Source organism: Lampetra planeri, chromosome 38 (assembly GCF_965212315.1).
Source record: "Lampetra planeri chromosome 38, kcLamPlan1.2.h2, whole genome shotgun sequence".
NCBI classification, from domain to species: Eukaryota; Metazoa; Chordata; class Hyperoartia; order Petromyzontiformes; family Petromyzontidae; genus Lampetra; species Lampetra planeri.
In genome coordinates, this window is record NC_136144.1 from 9496844 (window position 1) to 9515511 (window position 18668).

The window sequence follows — 18668 nt, forward strand, 5'->3', positions numbered from 1 at the left end:
GCTGTATAAATCTCAATTGCGTTTTGAGTTGTGCGTTCGGCTACAGTGCCACCCGTTTGTGTGTGTGTGTGCGTGCGTTCGTGCGTGCTAACTTGTGCTTTTGTAGTGTTTAGAACTTAGGTCCCCATCATCACAGTAGACTCGTCAGAGCCCCTTGTTTTAAAATCATCGTCATCATCATCAGCCATGCTCGATCCACTGCTGCACGAAGGCCTTCCCGAAGCCACGGCCTTCCCTCTTGGTCCATCCACAACACTGGCATTCACAAAACTTTATTTTAAAATGTGTCCAGGAAAATAATTATAAAGGAGTCTAGTAAAAACAGCTTTCATTTAGAACGAGAACTTAGTAAGATTGGTAAAGTTATGAAAGTTAAGTGGCGGTAGCTTCCCGCACAAATTAACAAGGGGTGGTGCTACCCATCTCGAGCTCGCAGCTCCGAACCAGCAGTGGAAATTCCACATTCCTATGCCCAACTCACCCGGAATGCACCCAATATTGTTAGATATTAAAAGCTAAGCTCAGCCTACAACAGGTGTTGTAGAGCGTCGTGCAACAAAACCCATTGTACTGTACTCCCTTTATTCACCAACCCGCACTGATGAGCACGGAGAAGTATGGTCAAACTTGCCCCACGACCCGCACGGCGTGGGGAGGCCCTCCAGCTGTGGACTGACGAAAGGGGCTGCACTTGTGCACACGTTATAAAAGGCCGAATTGACTCTTGACCAGGTTCTCATGACTTGTGTGAGCCGGGGCGCTCGAACCACCGCACCACCGAGCCTGCTGACACACACCGCGTGCGTGCGCGAGTGTGCGTGTGTGTCTACGTGCTCCTCCTCGCAGCGCTTGCGAACGTCTCGTTTCAAGTGAGCGTCCGCCATCGGTGGGGAGGACTCCGATGCCCGCGTCGGCCGTGCTAGCGGGCGCCCGCCGTGCTAACGAGCGTCGGCCACGCTAGCGGGCGCCCGCCGTGCTAACGAGCGTCGGCCGCGCGCTAGCAGAGACCCGCGGCTAGCGGGCACCAAGCCACCTCGCCCTGCCCGGTGTCGCGCACCCCGACGTCGGCCAAACTGTGCCGCCCTGACAGCGGCCCCCTCCGCGGTGATTGATGACCCTCCGTTCGAGGGGGCGGCAGGTCACAGAGGGAAGCCGCGGACGGGAATTCCGTTGGGTTGTAGGCGACTGCGCCGGCCTCGGCGAGCACTGAGGGGGGCGGGGAGGGGGTGGTGGTGGCGGGGGAACAATTCCCCCCCCTCCCTCCCTCCCTCTCAGTCTCGTCGCTCGTCCCCCTGCGGGGTTAAAACCGGGCGCCCCGCAGCGTTCGGTGGCTGAGGAAAGACGAGGCCGTGACACTCGATAAGTGTTTGCGTCTGCGAGCACGCGCGTGTCCCATGCGGGACAAAACAACGCGCGGCGCTTGTGCCGTGCGGTTCGGCCCAATGCCGAGAGCGCGGTTTGTAGTGCAGTCCCTTCTCGGAGACGCTGTTTTAGAAAAATATTTTTCTGTTTATTTACCCCATTTTATCGTGGTTTGTGCTGTCGGTGTCTCACCACGAGGCGAACTGTCACCCCACAGCGTAAGGCCCCCGCGAGGTACAAGGCAGCAGGAGGCGACGATGGCTACACTGTGCTGATGATTCATAACGAGGGCGAAACCGGTGTGCAGTCGTCTCGTCCTGCTGCTGCTAAATGACACGGCCACAGTTTTGAGCCGGTGGTTTAAAGCGAGCCTGTGTGCGTTATGGGAGGGAGGACCAAGCTCACGACCACAACAAATTAACCTTTCTGTGAAATCCCAGAAGCAGCTCTCCATCCGCTTCCGTGGTCCTACTGTCTCACGGGGAAGGGTCACTCTGAAGTGCGGAATTAAAAGGAATCGTGCAGATGTCTCAACGCAGCGGGTTCCTTCTTACAAACGAGTCTTGAGACTCCGTGACGCTTTCAGAATCGGGCTCTTTCTTTATCCTGGAGAAATCCGCTCTTTTTTTAACAGATTTACAGTTGGGGTGGAACAATACCTGACATCGTCGCGTCGCGTGCCGTCGTGTGTCCGCGAGCAGACCTGCTCGGGGAGTGCCACCGCGTGGGCCGCGAAGAACGCAACGCCTTCAGCCTGGCCCAGGGCTACGGCGGCCTCTCCTCAGCGGCGCACCCCGCGCACGGCGTCAAGCGCGACCTCGTGCGGCTCGTCGGCAACCTGTGTTTCGCTCACCGCAGCAACCAGGACCAGGTGACCGCGCGCGGCGACCGGCGGCCGTGGCGAAATCGCGACCGTCACGCCGGCCAGACTTTACGCTCGCCTAGGCTGCCTGGTGCACCGTCCTGCGTGGAATGTTTCGCTGGCCGACTGCTCACCCGTGTCTGTCACCTCCCTGACCACTCGCCTACCCACAGGGTCTGTCCACAGCGGGGTGGGGGTGCGGGACCCGGGGCGAGTGACACTGTGTAGTCTCCCCCCCCCGCCCACTGATGCATTCAAACTAAATCGGAAGTTTTACATCTGGGCGAAGACCCCGGGGCTGGCTCAGGACACGCAGGTGGGAATATGTCACTCGGCTGGCCTGGGAACACCTGGGAATTCTCCAGGAAGAGCTAGAGTTTGTCGCCAGGGAAAGGGAGGTCTGGACCGCGCTAGTGAACACGCTGCCGCAGCGACCCTCGCCAGGACATAGCGGACTGGGAAACGAACAAATGAACCGTGACGTCAAAGCGTGGGGCCTCCCGAAACGCGGGGCCGGGGGCGGTCGCCCCGATTTGCCGTGTACCCCCTAGGGACTGCTCTCCCCACTCAACCGCTCTCCTACCTAACAGCTCGCTAACCTTGCTGGCCGACGCCAGAATCCCGTGGTGACCGATGTTTATCGTTTACCAATTGGCAACAGAGCATCTACGGTATCGACGACCAAACGGACGCCGTTTGCGTCCGCTCCCCCCCCTCCTCCCCGCGCCCTCTCGTTGGGCACACGGCGAGCGGGCGTTGTTCCGCGCGAGCGTCTCGCCCGTCCGGTTTCATCGGCTGCGGGTCACGGTTTGCGGGGGATCGGGCGGATGGTGGGGGGGGGTCAGGGTTCGCGCAAGGGGTCAGCGCAGGCGGTCGGCCGCTCGCCGTGACGGCGACGACGACGAGTGGCCGAGTGAGATTAACGAGCCGCTCGGCCATCCAGCGCCGCGCCCGTCCCTCCGCGCTGCAACGGCCGCCACCGCCGTCGGTGGAGATTCTTCCCACGGGTGACGCGAGGCAAACCGCAGGTGGGGGAAGTTATAGTTGCGGCGAGGGACTGTGGGTCGGGGGGGGGAGAGTTGGAGGGAGGGAGGGGACGGGGGCGGTGACGTGGCCGAGCGGTAGCGCTTTTTTGCCGCTCGTTGGCGGAGCTTTGCGGTTGAGGCCACGCTTGTGAATTTGTGTGCCGACGTCACGAACCCGGCGCGCCGAGTTCGATTCCCGCTCACGGCCAGCACCGATGGCGATTATTTGAACCGGTACCTGGACCTCTCCTAGGTCGTCTCAGCCTCAAATAAGTATCTGGTGCGATGTGTAAACATTGCCATGAAGGAGACCCGGCCGGGCGTGGTGCTGGCTACCCACCCCCTCGTGTGCCATGCCGCCCTCCATAGGTGCTCGCTAACTGCACTTGCCCCAACAGTCTGTTGAAGGCTATTCAGGGGAACTTTGTCTTTGTGTGTGTGTGTGCCGACGTCACGGTCCACAAAGAGCAACAATGGGCACACACAGCCTCCGCCAGCGTCGAAGGCTGTGTGTCTCCACTCTGAACGATGTTGTCCTGCAGCCGATGGTATAGTGAGCGTTAACTAAAGCGAGCGGTCTTGGCCAAGACCACGCCGCTCTGGAAGGGATCGTAGCCAAAGGAGGGGAAACGTGCTCCGCACAGATGGGAGCGCCGACGAAAGCATCTCATGCGCAGAAGCAGGACGTATGTTGAAATAATTTAAATTATTTCGCACCGTACGTTTCCAACTGTGCTAATCGGACGTGCGGGGGAAGGAAGCTGGATGGATTGTTGTATCACGAGACCGAGAGAGAGATGGCAAAGGCTTGGTGGAAGCCTCTATCAAGCAGTGGATAGATCACGGCTGCTGCTGATGACGATGATGGATGTAAGGAAAGGTATAGGATATAACAAAAAGTGCATAGATTTGCGTACAACAGTAAAGTGTTTCTGTGTGCGAATGGATAGTGTGATGCTTTCCAACGTGCGTTTTGTCTTCAAGAGCGTTCGCTTAGCGGGAGGGAATTGGATGGGTAGCTTCGGGGCGAAAGGCGTTTTGAATTTTTGCAAAAAAAAAAGTAAAACAACTTCTCCAGCGTTAAGCCTCAACGTTTTGGACGACGATTCGGTCAGCTTGACTGGTTTCGGTCGCCAGTAGCAACAGAGCTAACAATCGTCTCCGCTCGCGATACAATCGGGATGGACGTAACTAATGGACAAACACTTTCCACTTCATTTGTAAACCATTGAAAAATAACGCATTTATAACAATGCTTTCTGCTTGCTCTCTAGACCAGGGGTCTCAAACTCGCGGCCCGCGGGCCAATTGCGGCCCTCGGGACGATATTTTGTCGCCCCCACCTTAATATGAAAGTTTCATGTTAGTGGGGCCCGCGAGTTTCATATTGTAGCAACCCCGGTGTTAGCTGCTGTGTGGGACAATGTTATGATGTTCTGGTTTCTTACTGTGTGCCTGTCCAGTGAATGCGGCATGCATGTGAGTGACATGGGGGGCGGGGTCGTGTGTGTGTGTGTTTGTGTACGTGTGAGAGTGAGTGAGAGAGAGAGCCGGGAGAGAAAAGAGTGGCTTTGGATGTGCGGAGAGCAGGAGGGTGAAATTCATAGTTTTCCACCCTCTTTCGCGCAGGTCATGATGTATCCAGTGCTTCATTTGTAAATCACAAGGTGCCGGAACGCTAAGTACATATGACAGCGCAGGTACGACGAGCACAGGTCCCGGAACGCACATAAAACGACGCTTAAAACAGCACACACATGCCACTTACAATGCAGTGGGACTTATTTAGGCTATACTGCAGTGACGGTATCAGTCTTTGTGTCAGTGATTAATAAAGTGGCATCTTGAGCAAAGGCGACTTCTGTGTCCAGCGGAGAAAACGAACGGAACACACACATACACAATTTGTTAAATTGAAGGTAAATTCAAGGGACACCACAGCTCCTTTACGCACACGCTGCGCTGTGAGGTATTGGGAGCTTCTTTACGCAGACGGATTATTCTAAACCGCAGCAGTTTATAACACGTCATTGAGCTAATGTCTACATTTTACAGTCTGGGCTGTTTTACATTATTATTTACACCTGATATGTGTGGATGAATTTTAATGATTTAAATTCCCTCATCCTCTGGTGGTGACATTTACGCACCGAGCCACAGACTGTACATGACGATGTGCATAATTATTTTGGTTCATCTTAGAAGTCTGCATTTGTTATTATTTTATGAAATTGTGATGCTGTTATTAAAAAAGCTTTATATATAACTTATTATATTATCTTGTTATTGCGTGGCCACAAATTAGTAATTCATCCACCGATGTCAACAGGGGCTCCGTAATATTCTAGTGATTACATTATAATGTTATATTTTATTTTAATAATTTCTTAAAAAACTTTTTTTAATATTCATATTTTTTTCGATACGAGAGGAACCGGATCTGCTCAAATAAGTCCCGGAATGCAGGCAAGCCAACACGCCGGCACAAAGTAAGCACAAAAATGGATAGAAAAATGTGATGATGTGACTGAAGGAAGCGAAAGCCCCGACAGTGGCCAGCAGCATTTGAACCCCGTGGTCACACAATGACGCTGCCTCATATAGTCCTCTCCTCTCCCTCTTTCGGCTCTCCACTGTGCGCGCACCGGAGCGCGTCAAAGCACAGATCCACAGCTCATCCCGGCTCAGATCCCCGTGCTTTGAACAGAGAAGCGTGTATAGTAGCAGCCGCTACAGCTGTGTCTGCCTGTGACTGGGGTGTGGGGACGAAATCTGATGGGAACGCATTACACCCCCCCCCCCCATAATCTACGCATCTGTTGTTACCGGAAAAAGCGGAAATGACGTGAATTTGCGGAAATTATGTCTCCGTGCGTCGCTGGTTGGCTTAACACTTGACTGAAACTTTATTGCTTGAGCGACAGCAAATGGAATGAATATATATCTTGTCACACAGCCCCAATCATGTCTTTTTCAAAGCATGCAGTGAAGAGAAAGGTTGGTGACGAGCACAGACAATTTCAGGAAAAGTGGGAGATACAATATTTCTTTGTTGAGCATATGAGCACCCCGACGTGTCTTAATTATACAGAAAAAGTTGCGGTGCACAAGGAATACAACCTCAAACGTCATTACTCAACTAGACATGCTGAGGAGTATGCAAAATACCAGGGAGATGAGAGAGCCAACCGGGTTGCCAATCTTAAAACATGTCTACTGAGGCAACAACATGTCTTCAAGAAAGCAACCAAAGAGAATAATGCAGCAGTCGAAGTAAGCTACATGGTTAGTGAGATGATTGCTAAGGCAGGAAAGCCATTCACAGAAGGCGAGTTTATCAAAAAGTGCATCTTACAGGCTGCAAGTATAGTCTGTCCGGAAAAGAAAGGTCAGTTTAGCAACATCAGCCTTTCTGCTAACACCGTGGCAGAGCGCATTTCTGACCTGTCAAGTGACATTTATGATCAACTGCGTGAGAAAGCCAAATTTTTCAATGCATACTCAGTCGCTCTTGACGAGAGTTCAGACATCACTGACACTGCCCAGCTCACAATATATGTCGTGGTGTTGATGACAATTTTGAAGTGATGGAGGAGTTGCTCACAGTAATTCCAATGCATGGCCACACCACCGCTCAGGAGATATTTTGCCAGCTGTGTGATGCCATTGTGAATGCCGGTTTGCCATGGAAGAAGTTTGTTGGAATAACAACTGACGGAGCGCCATCAATGACAGGGAGGAAAAATGGACTGGTGGCACTTGTTCAAAGAAAACTAGAAGAGGAGGGTGTGGAGGAGGCCATTGCTCTGCACTGCATCATACATCAGCAGGCCCTTTGCAGCAAATGCCTGAAGTTTGACAATGTGATGTCTGTTGTTGTGAAATGCATCAACCAAATCAGATCCAGGGGCTTAAAGCACCGGATGTTCCGTACTTTTTTAGAGGAAATGGAGTCAGAATATGAGGATGTGCTCTACTTCACCGAGGTACGTTGGCTCAGCAGGGGAAACGTCTTGAAGAGATTTTTTGAGTTGAGAGCAGAAGTGAAAGCCTTCATGGAGAAGGATGGGGTGGCTGTTCCTGTGCTAAGTGATCCCAAATGGCTCATGGACTTAGCTTTTCTTGTTGACATCACGCATGAGCTGAATGTACTGAACAATAAGTTACAAGCCCAGGGGCAGCTCGTCAGTGCTGCCTATGACAACATGAGAGCATTCTCCACAAAACTTGTGTTATGGAAAGCCCAGCTCTCTCAGACAAACCTTTGCCATTTCCCAGCATGCAAGGCACTCCTGAATGCAGGCACACCATTCAGTGGTGAGAAGTTTGTTGGTGCCATTTTGAGGCTACAGGAGGAATTTGGTCACAGATTTGCAGACTTCAAGACGCACAGAGCCACTTTTCAAATTTTTGCGGATCCCTTATCCTTTGATGTGCAAGATGCCCCTCCTGTGCTTCAAATGGAGCTCATTGACCTGCAGTGCAACTCTGACCTCAAAACCAAGTTCAGGGAGGTGAGTGGAAAAGAAGACAAGCTTGGGCAATTTTTGCGAGAATTGAAGCCCAGCTTCCCTGAGCTTTCCCGAATGTTTAAGCGGACCATGTGCCTTTTTGGGAGCACATATTTGTGTGAAAAGCTCTTCTCCACCTTGAACTTCAATAAGTCCAAGTACAGGTCCAGACTTACTGATGATCATCTTCAAGCCATACTGAGGGTCTCAACTGCTTCCTCCCTCAAGCCAAATGTGGCTCAGCTATGTGAGAGGAAGCGCTGCCAGGTCTCTGGCAGCAGGAAGTAGGCAAGAGAAGCCATGTTCAGAAGAACCGTTCATGTTCTTCAATATTCTATTCATGTTCAGAAGAACCCATTGAAGTTAAATAACTGTTAGTAATGACATTTGAGAAGTTTGGATTTTTTTAGCAAAGTTTTTTTTGTGGAATACCTGATGCGGCCCAGCCTCACCCAGATACTGCCTCCAGCGGCCCCCAGGTAATTTGAGTTTGAGACCCCTGCTCTAGACCCTACCCCGATGTCCGCAGGGAGGTGAAGCGTTGGGGGGTAGGGGGGGCCTAGGTTGGGGGGGGGGGGGTGGGGGTTGGCTAAGGATCCCATCGTCACACTGCTGCCCATCAAGATCACTCAACGGCGACACCAAAGGTGATCCACCAGCCGACAACCAACATCGCAGAACGGCCGAAGAACCCAGACATCGCACCCCCGTTCAGAACCGTTGGCTACGTACGGTGCGAAAGACGTTCAACACACATACGTACATAGAAGCATCGATTCGTATCCTTTCGTATCTGCTCCGCAAACCGGTAACTTGTCCCCCGGGCGCAGCGTCACCGTCCTACCAAGAAGAAGCTGGCGCTGCCAACGCCCCCCCCCTCCCGCCTCGGGGCCTTCTCGACGGTTTGGTCTCGGTGACCCCTAGAGGGCAATCCCTGGTCCTCTCGCTCCACCCTCCCTGCGGCTGAGTCCATTATGGGATTCGAGGGGAGTCTTAGCCGCGCTAATCTCGCGACCGCGAGGAGTGCGCGCACCCCCCCCCCATTACCCCCCCCCACCCCCCCATCACCCCCCCATTCCCCCACCCCTCACCGCAAGGCCAAGGAGCCCTCAGGGCACTGGAGGAGGACGCTGCCGCCAAATTCCCCCGGATTAGAAGAAACGGAACGGAACGCGGCAGCCACCCTCGCAGGTTTCGCGGCGAGCCGGCGTGGAAATATGCGCCTTATTTATTTAGTTAGTTAGTTCGTTATTTATTTATTCGCGCAGGCTGAAGCGCACCTGGGCGAAGCCCGGGGTTTGCGCGCTTGGGCAGGGATTAATGCGCTATTAATCCCGGCGCGCGCCTTGATGTGACACGCGTGTGACACGCGTGACACGTTTGATCGAGCTTGTGCCCCCCTCCTTCCCCTTCTCCGCCCCCCCCCCCCTCCCCGTGCCCCCTCACCCCCCCTCCTCCCTAAATATGTGCAGTGAGTGAACGCGACGTTATCGTGGGAAGAAAACTTAGCCAGAGCCGAACGCAACACTTAAAACGTTGACCTCTGGCCGACGTAGCAGGTTCCCTACGAGCGAATGCGTTCAGCCGAGTTTGCTTTCGTCTTGGAAGTTCGCTGGTGCGGTGCCCCGGCCGTGCTTCCGCTCCGCGGGCAAACTCCACGCGCCAGGTTTTTTGTTCGGACAGGTTTTTCGCGAAACAAACGAACAAACAAAAAAATGTAAACGGATTCCGGGGCACCAACAACAACAACAACAAGAAACACGATATCGGAATGAACGATTCTTTTCGCACGCGCGTACGGTAGCTTGTGAAATTCAGTTGGTGCTCCATTAGTCTTCCGGTCCCGGTTTTGGTTGCCAATTGCACGCGAGGATGCTTTCACGCGTAATCACTGATTGGCAACGACTAACTAGCACCGGCTGCTCTGAGATCTTTGGAGTCGGCAGTTTGTGGAGTCGGCTGTCGAGCCGTTGGCAGCGAGCAATTCGCACTCCTCGTGTCGAGCACTTGAGACGCGGTTGTCACCCAAACTCGTGTGTGCGCACGTGTACGTTGTGTGTGTGTGTGTGTATATCATGGGTGCTCGCAAACAGCACTTGCCCCAACAGTCTGTTAGGGGTATGTGAGGGTATCTTTGTTTATATCACGTGGGGGGCGGTGGCGTGGCGGTTAGCGCGCTGCGCTACAAACCCGATGGCTCGAGTTCGATTCCCGCTCACGGCCAACACCGGTTGACGATTATCTGAACCGGTCCTGGGCCTCCCCAAGGTCGACTTAGCCTCAAATGAGTACCTGGTGCGCTGTGTAAACATCGGCACTAAGGAGACAAAGCCGGCCGGGCGTGGTGCTGGACACCTACCCCCTGGCGTGCCGTGCCGGCCTTCATAGGATGCTCGCTAACAGCACTTGTCACAACAGTTTGTTAAAGGCTATAAGGGGGATCTTTGTCTCTTATACAGTACTTACACATGCACACAAAAAATAGAATCAGGAAAAACCAGGATTCCGGCGAAATTGGCCACAGTGGCGCGTTTGACGGGTGCCGAGTGGGCGCCGTGTCAATTGGAGTAGATGATGGCATGTGTGCGTGCGTGTGCGTGTTTGTGTACGTGGGTGCGCGTGTATGTAGGCAGGTGTGGCGGTGGGCTGCTTGTCTGCTGGGCGCGTGTAGGCCGTCGGGTATGTCGGGCGGCCGGTGAATCGGGCGAGTGGATTCATGGACGAGTGTGCGAGTGGACTGATGTGTTTTGTGTGCTGGTGTTGTCAGTAGGCTGGTGGGCTTTAGGACTGAGGTCCTAGTGGGCTCGTGTACTTGATGGGTCATTGGGGGGGCTGGCTCACTGGTGTGCTAATGAGCTGTTGAGCTAATTAGTCAGTGAACGGGTGCACGAGCTTCCTAGATTTGGTGGGCTTGTGGACTGGTATGTTTTTGTTCCATTGTGCCGTTTGACCATTGGGGCCGGTGCGTTAATGTCCTGGTGGGTCAGTGGGCTAGTAGGACCTTCTAGCTGCTTCTCTGGTGGGCTGATGTACTGGTGTGCTGCATGGCCAATGGGACTGGCGTGTTGATGGGATTCGGTGGGCCAGTGGACTGGAGTGTGGTGGGTCAGTGGGTTGCTTTGGCTGGTGTGCTTGGCGGACTGGCCCGGTGAGTCGACTGGCAGCCTATGGGTCTGGCCGGGTCGGTAGGTTGGCGGGCTGACTAACGGGTACCTCGGAAAAAGGGGGGGGGGTGCCTCCTACTATGATCCCACCCTCCCGCCTCCACCGTTTAGGAGCCCTTCAAGTGCTCCCCGAAAAAAAGAAACTCGCCTTCCCAAACGTTCATAAAATTATCCACGCTCTTGATTTTTGACGCGCTGTAACCGAACACTGTTTTTACTTCAGCACGGCTGTCACTTTGGCAGCTGCTAATTCTCCATCCGCTGCCTTCGCCCGCTCCTCACTCCCGCGGTTAAAAACGCATCGGGGCCCCAGCTAGCAGCGGACTCCAACAGCAGGTATTTTACAAGCGGCTTTACCTTGGACCCGTCCTCTTCCATTAAAGTTTAAGCTCAGTTCGGTTACTCACGTGAAGGATTGGCTGCATTAGGGTGAAAAAAAAAATATCCCGTTGCTAGACCAAATAATGTTTAATCTAATTAAGGGGGCCGATAGCCACTCGGCGCGATTGCTGGCGGCGGCAGCAGGACGAGGGCCGTCGCTGCGTTGTGCGACGGGAGCCGCAGGTGAAGACACGCGCACGTACGTACGCGCATACTTGTGTATGCGCGTACGTACGTGTGGGGGGGCAGCTCTGTCAAGGCCGAGTCGACCTGCGGGGGGGTGGAGGACGTCCGGTTACGGGGGTTGGAAGACCGCCGCTGGTGCCGCTGGTGCCGCTGGTGCCGCTGGTGTGCGCGGTCGTGAGTCCGAGCGCTGTAGTCGAGCCCTGCCCCTCCACCCGAAGGGGGCCATTGAAAACGAATTGATGACATTGGCGTGGAGGGCGACGTGGTGCCAGCGTCCGTCACCGTCCATGCAGAGCGGTGGTTCTCAAAAGTGTGGTCCCTGACCGACCGACCACCGGCGGTCTGCGACGCTCCTCCTCCAGGTGGTCCGCAGGGGCTGTGATGCAAACGCAGGTTTATTCTACCTTTTGTTTTACTTTTACTTAATTAAAAACTAAGATGGTAAACTTCCCTAACCCGAAGATCTAAATGCCCCCCCCCTCCCCACCACCTAAAAAAAACCCTTATAGCTGCATAAAATAGTGTTTTTATGTTCCGGTAATATGAATCATTTTATATTACTCAAATTTAGAGAGAGAAGTGAATGCGTTTTGTCATCTGGGAATAGTGAAGCATTTGGGTGGTTTGCATCGGCTTGAGTGAAAGTTTGAGAAACACCTTTGTGCAAGAAAACGCTCGTAACTTCGCAGACAGGTTCGTCTTGATGTAACCAGGTGAGAGGCCATTGAAACATCGTGTTTCTGGCAGGGATACCCATGTGCAGCCGATTCAAAAAATGTTCAACAGTTTCCGTCAAGAGCACCGCCTTAAACATTTATACCAATATAAAGGGAGCGACGTTAATTCTTCTTCCACGGCGCACAGAGAGGGCCGGGGAGCGGGTCTAGTGCCGAGTGAGTTGCGTTGCCGACAGACGTCTTAACGATTCTACCGTCGCGGCGATTCGACCGTTTGTCGAGATAGTTTTTGTCACTGTTTTTATATGGCCCCCTCATTCGTCACTCATTCTTGTTTCATGCCTCCGGTCTCACCATCAAACTTTTTTTTAAACTCCCATTAACCCTTCAGGGTAACATCACACGATTCGTTAAACAGCGCATCGTCAAACCCACGCGATCCGCGGGCGAACGTGCAACGCGGGCTGACGAATCGATTTGGGGGGCGACGGTTTGCTTTTGTCGGCTTTTGCGGTCGACGTCGCTAAGGGGGGACGGCTCGTTTTTGTCACCGGTTGGATTGCGGGGGTAATTTTCAGGTGCGCGACATCGGGCCGGCCGCTGTCCGCCGCACCTGCGCACAATGGCTCGCTCTGTTTTTGCGGAACACCGCAGGGTGACGTCGGGGCATCTCTCTCTCCCTCCGTCGTCGGGCGCAGATAACGTTTCACCTCGCCTCGCTGTCACCGCGCGACACGTGAAGGGTCGCGCCCGTCCGTTCGTCCGTCCGTTCATTCATTCGTCTTGACGGCTCGGGACGTTGTAAACGCCGTCACAGTTGTCAGCGCTGCCCCCGGGGCTTCGTGTTTTTTCACCCTCCACTCACCGCTCACCCGTGTGTCGCTCGCCGCTCGCGTACGGTTTCTGTGTGGGCAGGTTTCACGACTCGGGTTTGTTTTCTTTTTTTTTGCTTGCGAAAGGCGGTGGCTTGGTCCACGCGTTGGCGTTGTGTGACAGGGATTTTGAGAGTTGTCGCATTGGCCTTTCACGCGTGACCTGCTGTGCGCTTTCCCGGGCGATTACGGTTTGTCGCGGGCGAGCTCAGAGGGCGCGTCCCGTGTATTTTTTTAGCGCTTTTATTTTCTTTGCATTTATTTTATCTGTCGGTTGTGTTCCAGCCGTGCCTTTTTGGCGTCTCATTTTGGAACGAGATAAAGTAATTTCCGTTTGCAAATTCTCGTCGGGAGCAATACGCGTAACATCGCCACACGATTGGAGAATGGCGTTTGGAAGATGACGTCAAAGAACTACCTCCTGAGTCTCCATCACTCGTCTCTCGTCCACGCCAGGCGGTGTCACCTGCTCGCTTGCGCTGCTGCGGGGAGCGTTCGTCGCACGACAGTCAAGCCAAAGTGTTATTCATGCTCCGCTGGAATGAGCGCGATTAGGTCAAAAACCCGAACTTAACACGATTACTGTTTGTGCGCGCGTGCCGTCATCGGGTGACCGGGCTGAGACCGCCGGCTCGCTGCACTTGAGAACCCGCTTTAATCACGGCTGGGTGAAACCTGGACGCAAACCCAGCACCACCCCGTTGCTGCCGACTCAGTGCTCTGTGACACGGCATTAGCGCCGTGAGCCGCCCGGCCACCTCCGGCGCTCTCTATTGGGAGTCGCCCGAGCGTGTAATCCCCGCTCGCCCGCTCGCCGCTTTGTGCTCGCGGGCTCCGAGGCGGGCGGCTTTCCGGATGCCGCGATCGCTGGCATCCGCCGGCGCGGTCGCTCCAACCGCCCGCCCGCCCGCCCCGAGCGCCGTCCGTCCGCTCGCTGGGAACGTCGGCAGGCGGCCGGGCCCACGAGTGGCCCGTCCCGCCGTGGGTCTCCGGCGATCGTCGTCAACATTGGCCGCGATCAGTTGACCGCCAGATGAAGGCCTCCGCGCCTTTTCTCTCGCGGCGATTTTGGGGGTCGTGGATAAAGGGGGGTGGGGACGGGGGAACCTGTTCACCATCGTCGCCGCCACCGTCGTTACACGCACGCACGTGTGACGTTGGTGTACGTGCTGCGGAAAAATGCGCGCGCATTTGCTTTTTACGTGCAGCGCCTATATATTCAAACAAATAACATCGTATATTTGATGTATCATCAGCAGCAGCAGCAGCAGCCTCAATCGGCCAATCGGACTGCCTTCTGATCACGAATGAAGGCTTCCACACCTCCGACGGTTCCGCTCGGTCCTCCTGAATCACGGCGCAGGGTGTGAAGTGGCGGATTGTCTCAATGCTCGCCGGTCCCCACGGGGAGCGATTGCGCGAGTTAGCCGCGCGTGGTTGCGTGGGAACCATGTTTTGCCGCCTGTTACCGACCCGCGTCCGTTTGTTTAAACCTCTCGCACCACTCGAACACGACGGATGTGGGACAACGAACGGCACAAGCCGACCTCCTGTACATTTCAACAGATTAATCTGCTCGTGTTGACTGCTTGCCTACCATTCGTGGCATATTTACATGGCTAAAGCTTTTATTTAGTGCTCGCAATATTTTAAGTGGGGTACAGCAGAGCCGTAACTCAAAGAGACCGTAGCAACGAGGTCCTGAGGCTCTGAGTTGTTGTATTTTGCGACCATGGGCGACACATGCTCAAACGCAAACACGCGCACAAGGAGAGATCGCGGATGGTTCCTTTCGTGCCCTCGCACTTGAGCCTGCACCGCCAACGTGACACGGGCCCGGGTGTTGACCTCGCTTGTTTGTTGTCCTCCCGCATGTCCGATTAGCACAGTTGGTTCTGTCCGGTGCCAAATAAGTTAAACACATTATCAACGCTTACATGGAGGATCGAAGTGAAAGTCGGTTGGTTAATTTTGTTTGATGAGGTGAGAATGAAGGTACCCCGATGGGTTCTCCCTTATCACCAGTGGTAGCGAATGTTTTGGTGGAGAAATTTGAAACAGATATCATCCTGACATCCACCCTACGTCCTTCCTTGTGGAAGAGATATGTAGATGACTCTTTCGTCATCTGGCCACATGGCCAGCTGGCACTGAACCAGTTTTTCAACCGCATCAATTCCATACACCCATCCATCAAATTCACCATGGAAGTGGAAAATGATGGCAAGCTGCCATTCCTGGATGTTTTGATCGAGAAGAGGCCTGATGGCTCGTTGGGACATTCCGTCGACAGGAAAGCCACCCACACGGATTCCTATCTAAAGCCTGACTCCCACCACCATCCGGCCCAGAAGAACTCCCTCATCAAAACACTTACACCACAGGGCCCGCTGCATCTCCGACCAACGCCACCTAGCCAGTGAACTGGGGCACGTACACCAAGCCCTCAAGATGAATGGATACTCAGGCCGCACAATCCGCAAAGCTGTATCCCCAACCATGGGGAGACAACCATCTGAGGACCCAATCAAAACCATCACCTTGCCATACATAGCAGGTGTTACCAAAAATAATTCAAAAATCGTAAGTAAACACAAGATCCAGGTCCGATTCAATACAGTACACAGAATCCGTGATTTGATCCCATCTGTGAAGGATGTCATTCCTGACATGTAAATACCCTGGTGTCTACAAACTAAGTTGTGTCTGCGGCAACAGTTACATTGGGGAAACGAAACGACATGTCTCGGACATTTTCACGAACACAAGGGCAGATTTGAAACATGGCAGAACCAATACCTCTGCAGTGGCTGATCATTGTTATAACGCAGTGGGCTCGCACGATATTGCTTTTTCCGAGACCAAGGTACTCTGCAAACCTTCAGGCTATCATCAAAGATTTGTGTCCATGAAGCCATCCAGATATATAAATACGGAGACAATTTCAACCGAGAAGATGGGTATAGGCCGAGCAATCATTGGAAGGACGTTATTAACCAAGCAAAGTCGTCACTTGCTGTGGTGCTTCCATTCTTCCCTGCTGTTTGGCTGCTATCTCCGATTCTCTGAGTTGCATTGCCCTGTTGGGTGCCTCTGCATTAACGAGCTGGGGTCTCACTAACATGGCCACTTCTGCTCGATTAGCCTCGATGTACCGATGGTTCTGGCTGTGTGATGGGCTTTGTGTCTCACTGGCGCGACCACCGTTGCGGTGGTTCTCTTGCGTGGACGCGCTTGCCTCACAGCGCAGTTGGCAGCGCCGCAACTTGTGCTACACATAGACATGACATGAACTTGCTAATCCCCCTAATCTCCCTGCCTAATCTCTCCCATCAACATAGTGCTAATCTCCCATTAACACAACTGACGTGCTTGCGTCCGGAGATGGAATTCCTTTCCAGCTCAGACCCCGCTTGCTTGCCCATCGCCACATAAAAAACCTCTTGTTGTTGTAACAGCTCTCTCGCTGGTTCAGCAGTTCCACTGCTGGATTTTTTTTTCCGCCTGAGGACGACGGCTTGTGTTGCGATCGAAACGTCGTGATTTATTATTTTTATTTTATATTTCTACCTACGTGACTTTACCGAAAGAACCAAATAGTATTTTATTTTAATTTGCAAATTTGGGCCCCCAGCGCCGGCAAAACCACTCCTGCAGACGACGTCGGGGCATCTTCAACGAACGCCACCGCTATGTCGCTCCTCCGATTGGCGCGGTTGGCATTGTATGGCGCGAAAGAAGTTCACCTGACATACAACGAGGCGCCGTCATCCCCTGCGCACCTTGGACATTTCTCTCACACGCTATCCCTGCTGCAGCCTCCCGATCCCCTGAACGTCTACTGTGCACCCCCCGCCCTGCTCCAGGCGGTGGTGGGGGGGGTTGGCTGCTCGCCCCACGAGTTGAAAACCGCTGCGATGACGGGGTCACCGCCATCTGCCATCGTCCATCCGCTGCTGGATGAAGAATTCTCCACGCCATCAATCGCTCGCGGTGCCGGCGATACCGCGATGCGTGCCCTGACACTGCCCGGCTTTGCATGCTGCACTAGGTTCCTTTAAGGCTGCGAGGTGGCCGGGAGATGGCAGCACAGCAGTGGGGAGCGTTGAGAGTTATCGTCCTCTGGTGCTGTGTCTGGGTCTTCGCTGAGTACTCCGGTTTCCTTTCGTAGGCCCAAGCACCCGTTACTGGAATTGGCTAAACGACCGAACGCGGAAGCCTCCTCGACAACTCTCACGACTCTTTTCAAGAGGCTTTTTTCCCGTGTGAATAAAATTACCGTGTTTTATTATTTTTGCAGCCCCCTATGAATGAGCTGTCTGATGACGGCCCTACCCATTCCGTTTCAGCCATGGGGTCGTTTCAACAACATACTTCACCGAGCTGGTCAATGCAGATTGGTGAAGGGAAGGCCCTAAACCGGTTTCGTGTGTGTGTGTATGCACGTTGAGCTTCTTTCACACCGTACGTAGCCAACCGTGGAGGTGTGGCGACCGGGAATCCGTCTGTTTAACGCGTAGTAGTAGGCTTTCCCGACCAATATTATCGATAGATTTTTGGGTTAGATTGCGTAAATATAAACGCGTCGTTAAACCCACCACCACCCGACACGGCCAATAGCAAGGTTTTGTCACGTAAACAGACCGTGCCAATTCGTTCTTAGTTTAGCACACCGCTGTGTTGGAGAGTCAACCCACAACATTTACCATTCAAGTCTCGTGACGTTTCACCAACGATTATCTGTGGCCGCTGGGTTCTCAGCACGGCGTGCTAACCGCTGCAGCGCTTCTCACCCACTCGCCAATCCATTGGAGGAGTGTGCATCCCAAGACAAACAAAACTTGCATAACTTTATTGAAGAGAATCCAAGAAAGGTTCACTGAGTGTTCAAGGCCATACTTCAGGGAGGGCCTGCATTTTGTATGTTCAGTCTCATCTTTATTAAAATTTATGTTTAGAATTGTGTTTGACTAGGCCCCCACCCCCCCACCCCATGCATCTGGGGTCGTCCAACACGAGTCCGTGATATCTTCTTCTGCTTCATCATCCCCCTCTTTTTGTAAGGCAGGGCGATTAGCATCGTCAGTTGCGTCGATGTCGAGGTTCGTTGGCCAGTTGCGTGCAGTCGACCCAACGGTGCCCACGCGCTTCCTGCGTTCCCCGTCAGCAACCGAGGCAGAGTCACAACATCGTTCCCGTAATCATAATCAGTTATCTATGCTCCCCCAGGAATAGGATGAGCTATTAAGCTCTTTTTCACAGGCAGGTTCAGAACGTGACAACAACAAAGAGTACAACAACACGATAGTATAGGCAAGGTAAACAAATCACAAAAAAACTTGTATTTTATTTTACCAGGTGAAGCCGACAGAGCCGTTAGCTACTGCAGCCTCACGTAGCGACACAGCTGGATGGTGCCTAGCAAGCTTCACGCTGCCGTGGGGGAGCCTGGGGGACACGCACACACAGAGCCAAGATGACAGCTTCTTGTGCTTTTGGATTTTGTTTCGGGTTTGCACCTTCACGCAGTAGCGTTGTCGAGAAAAAGGGCTCGCAAATCCGCTAGCGAATCCTGCGGAGGGGGGAGGGAAACAAATCGCTGGCATTGCTGAGCCAGCGATTGCCGTG

General features: G+C 53.6%; 1 protein-coding gene across 3 annotated transcripts in view; it reads left to right on the forward strand.

The window, feature by feature from the left end:
* Window positions 1-18668, forward strand: part of ATXN10 (ataxin 10) — a 57664-nt gene that overhangs the window by 12209 nt on the left and 26787 nt on the right. The window contains exons 9-10 of one of the 3 annotated variants that reach the window (XR_013587932.1): window positions 2064-2233; window positions 4879-4949. The exons of 1 other annotated variant lie outside the window; for it this stretch is intronic. Coding sequence is in view for 1 of the 2 variants with exons in the window: in XM_078612328.1 (XP_078468454.1) it covers window positions 2064-2233 (170 nt within the window). In the remaining variant the exon portion in view is untranslated. The remainder of the gene's footprint in view (window positions 1-2063; window positions 2234-4878; window positions 4950-18668) is intronic. One more of the 3 variants, XM_078612328.1, reaches the window with a different exon arrangement.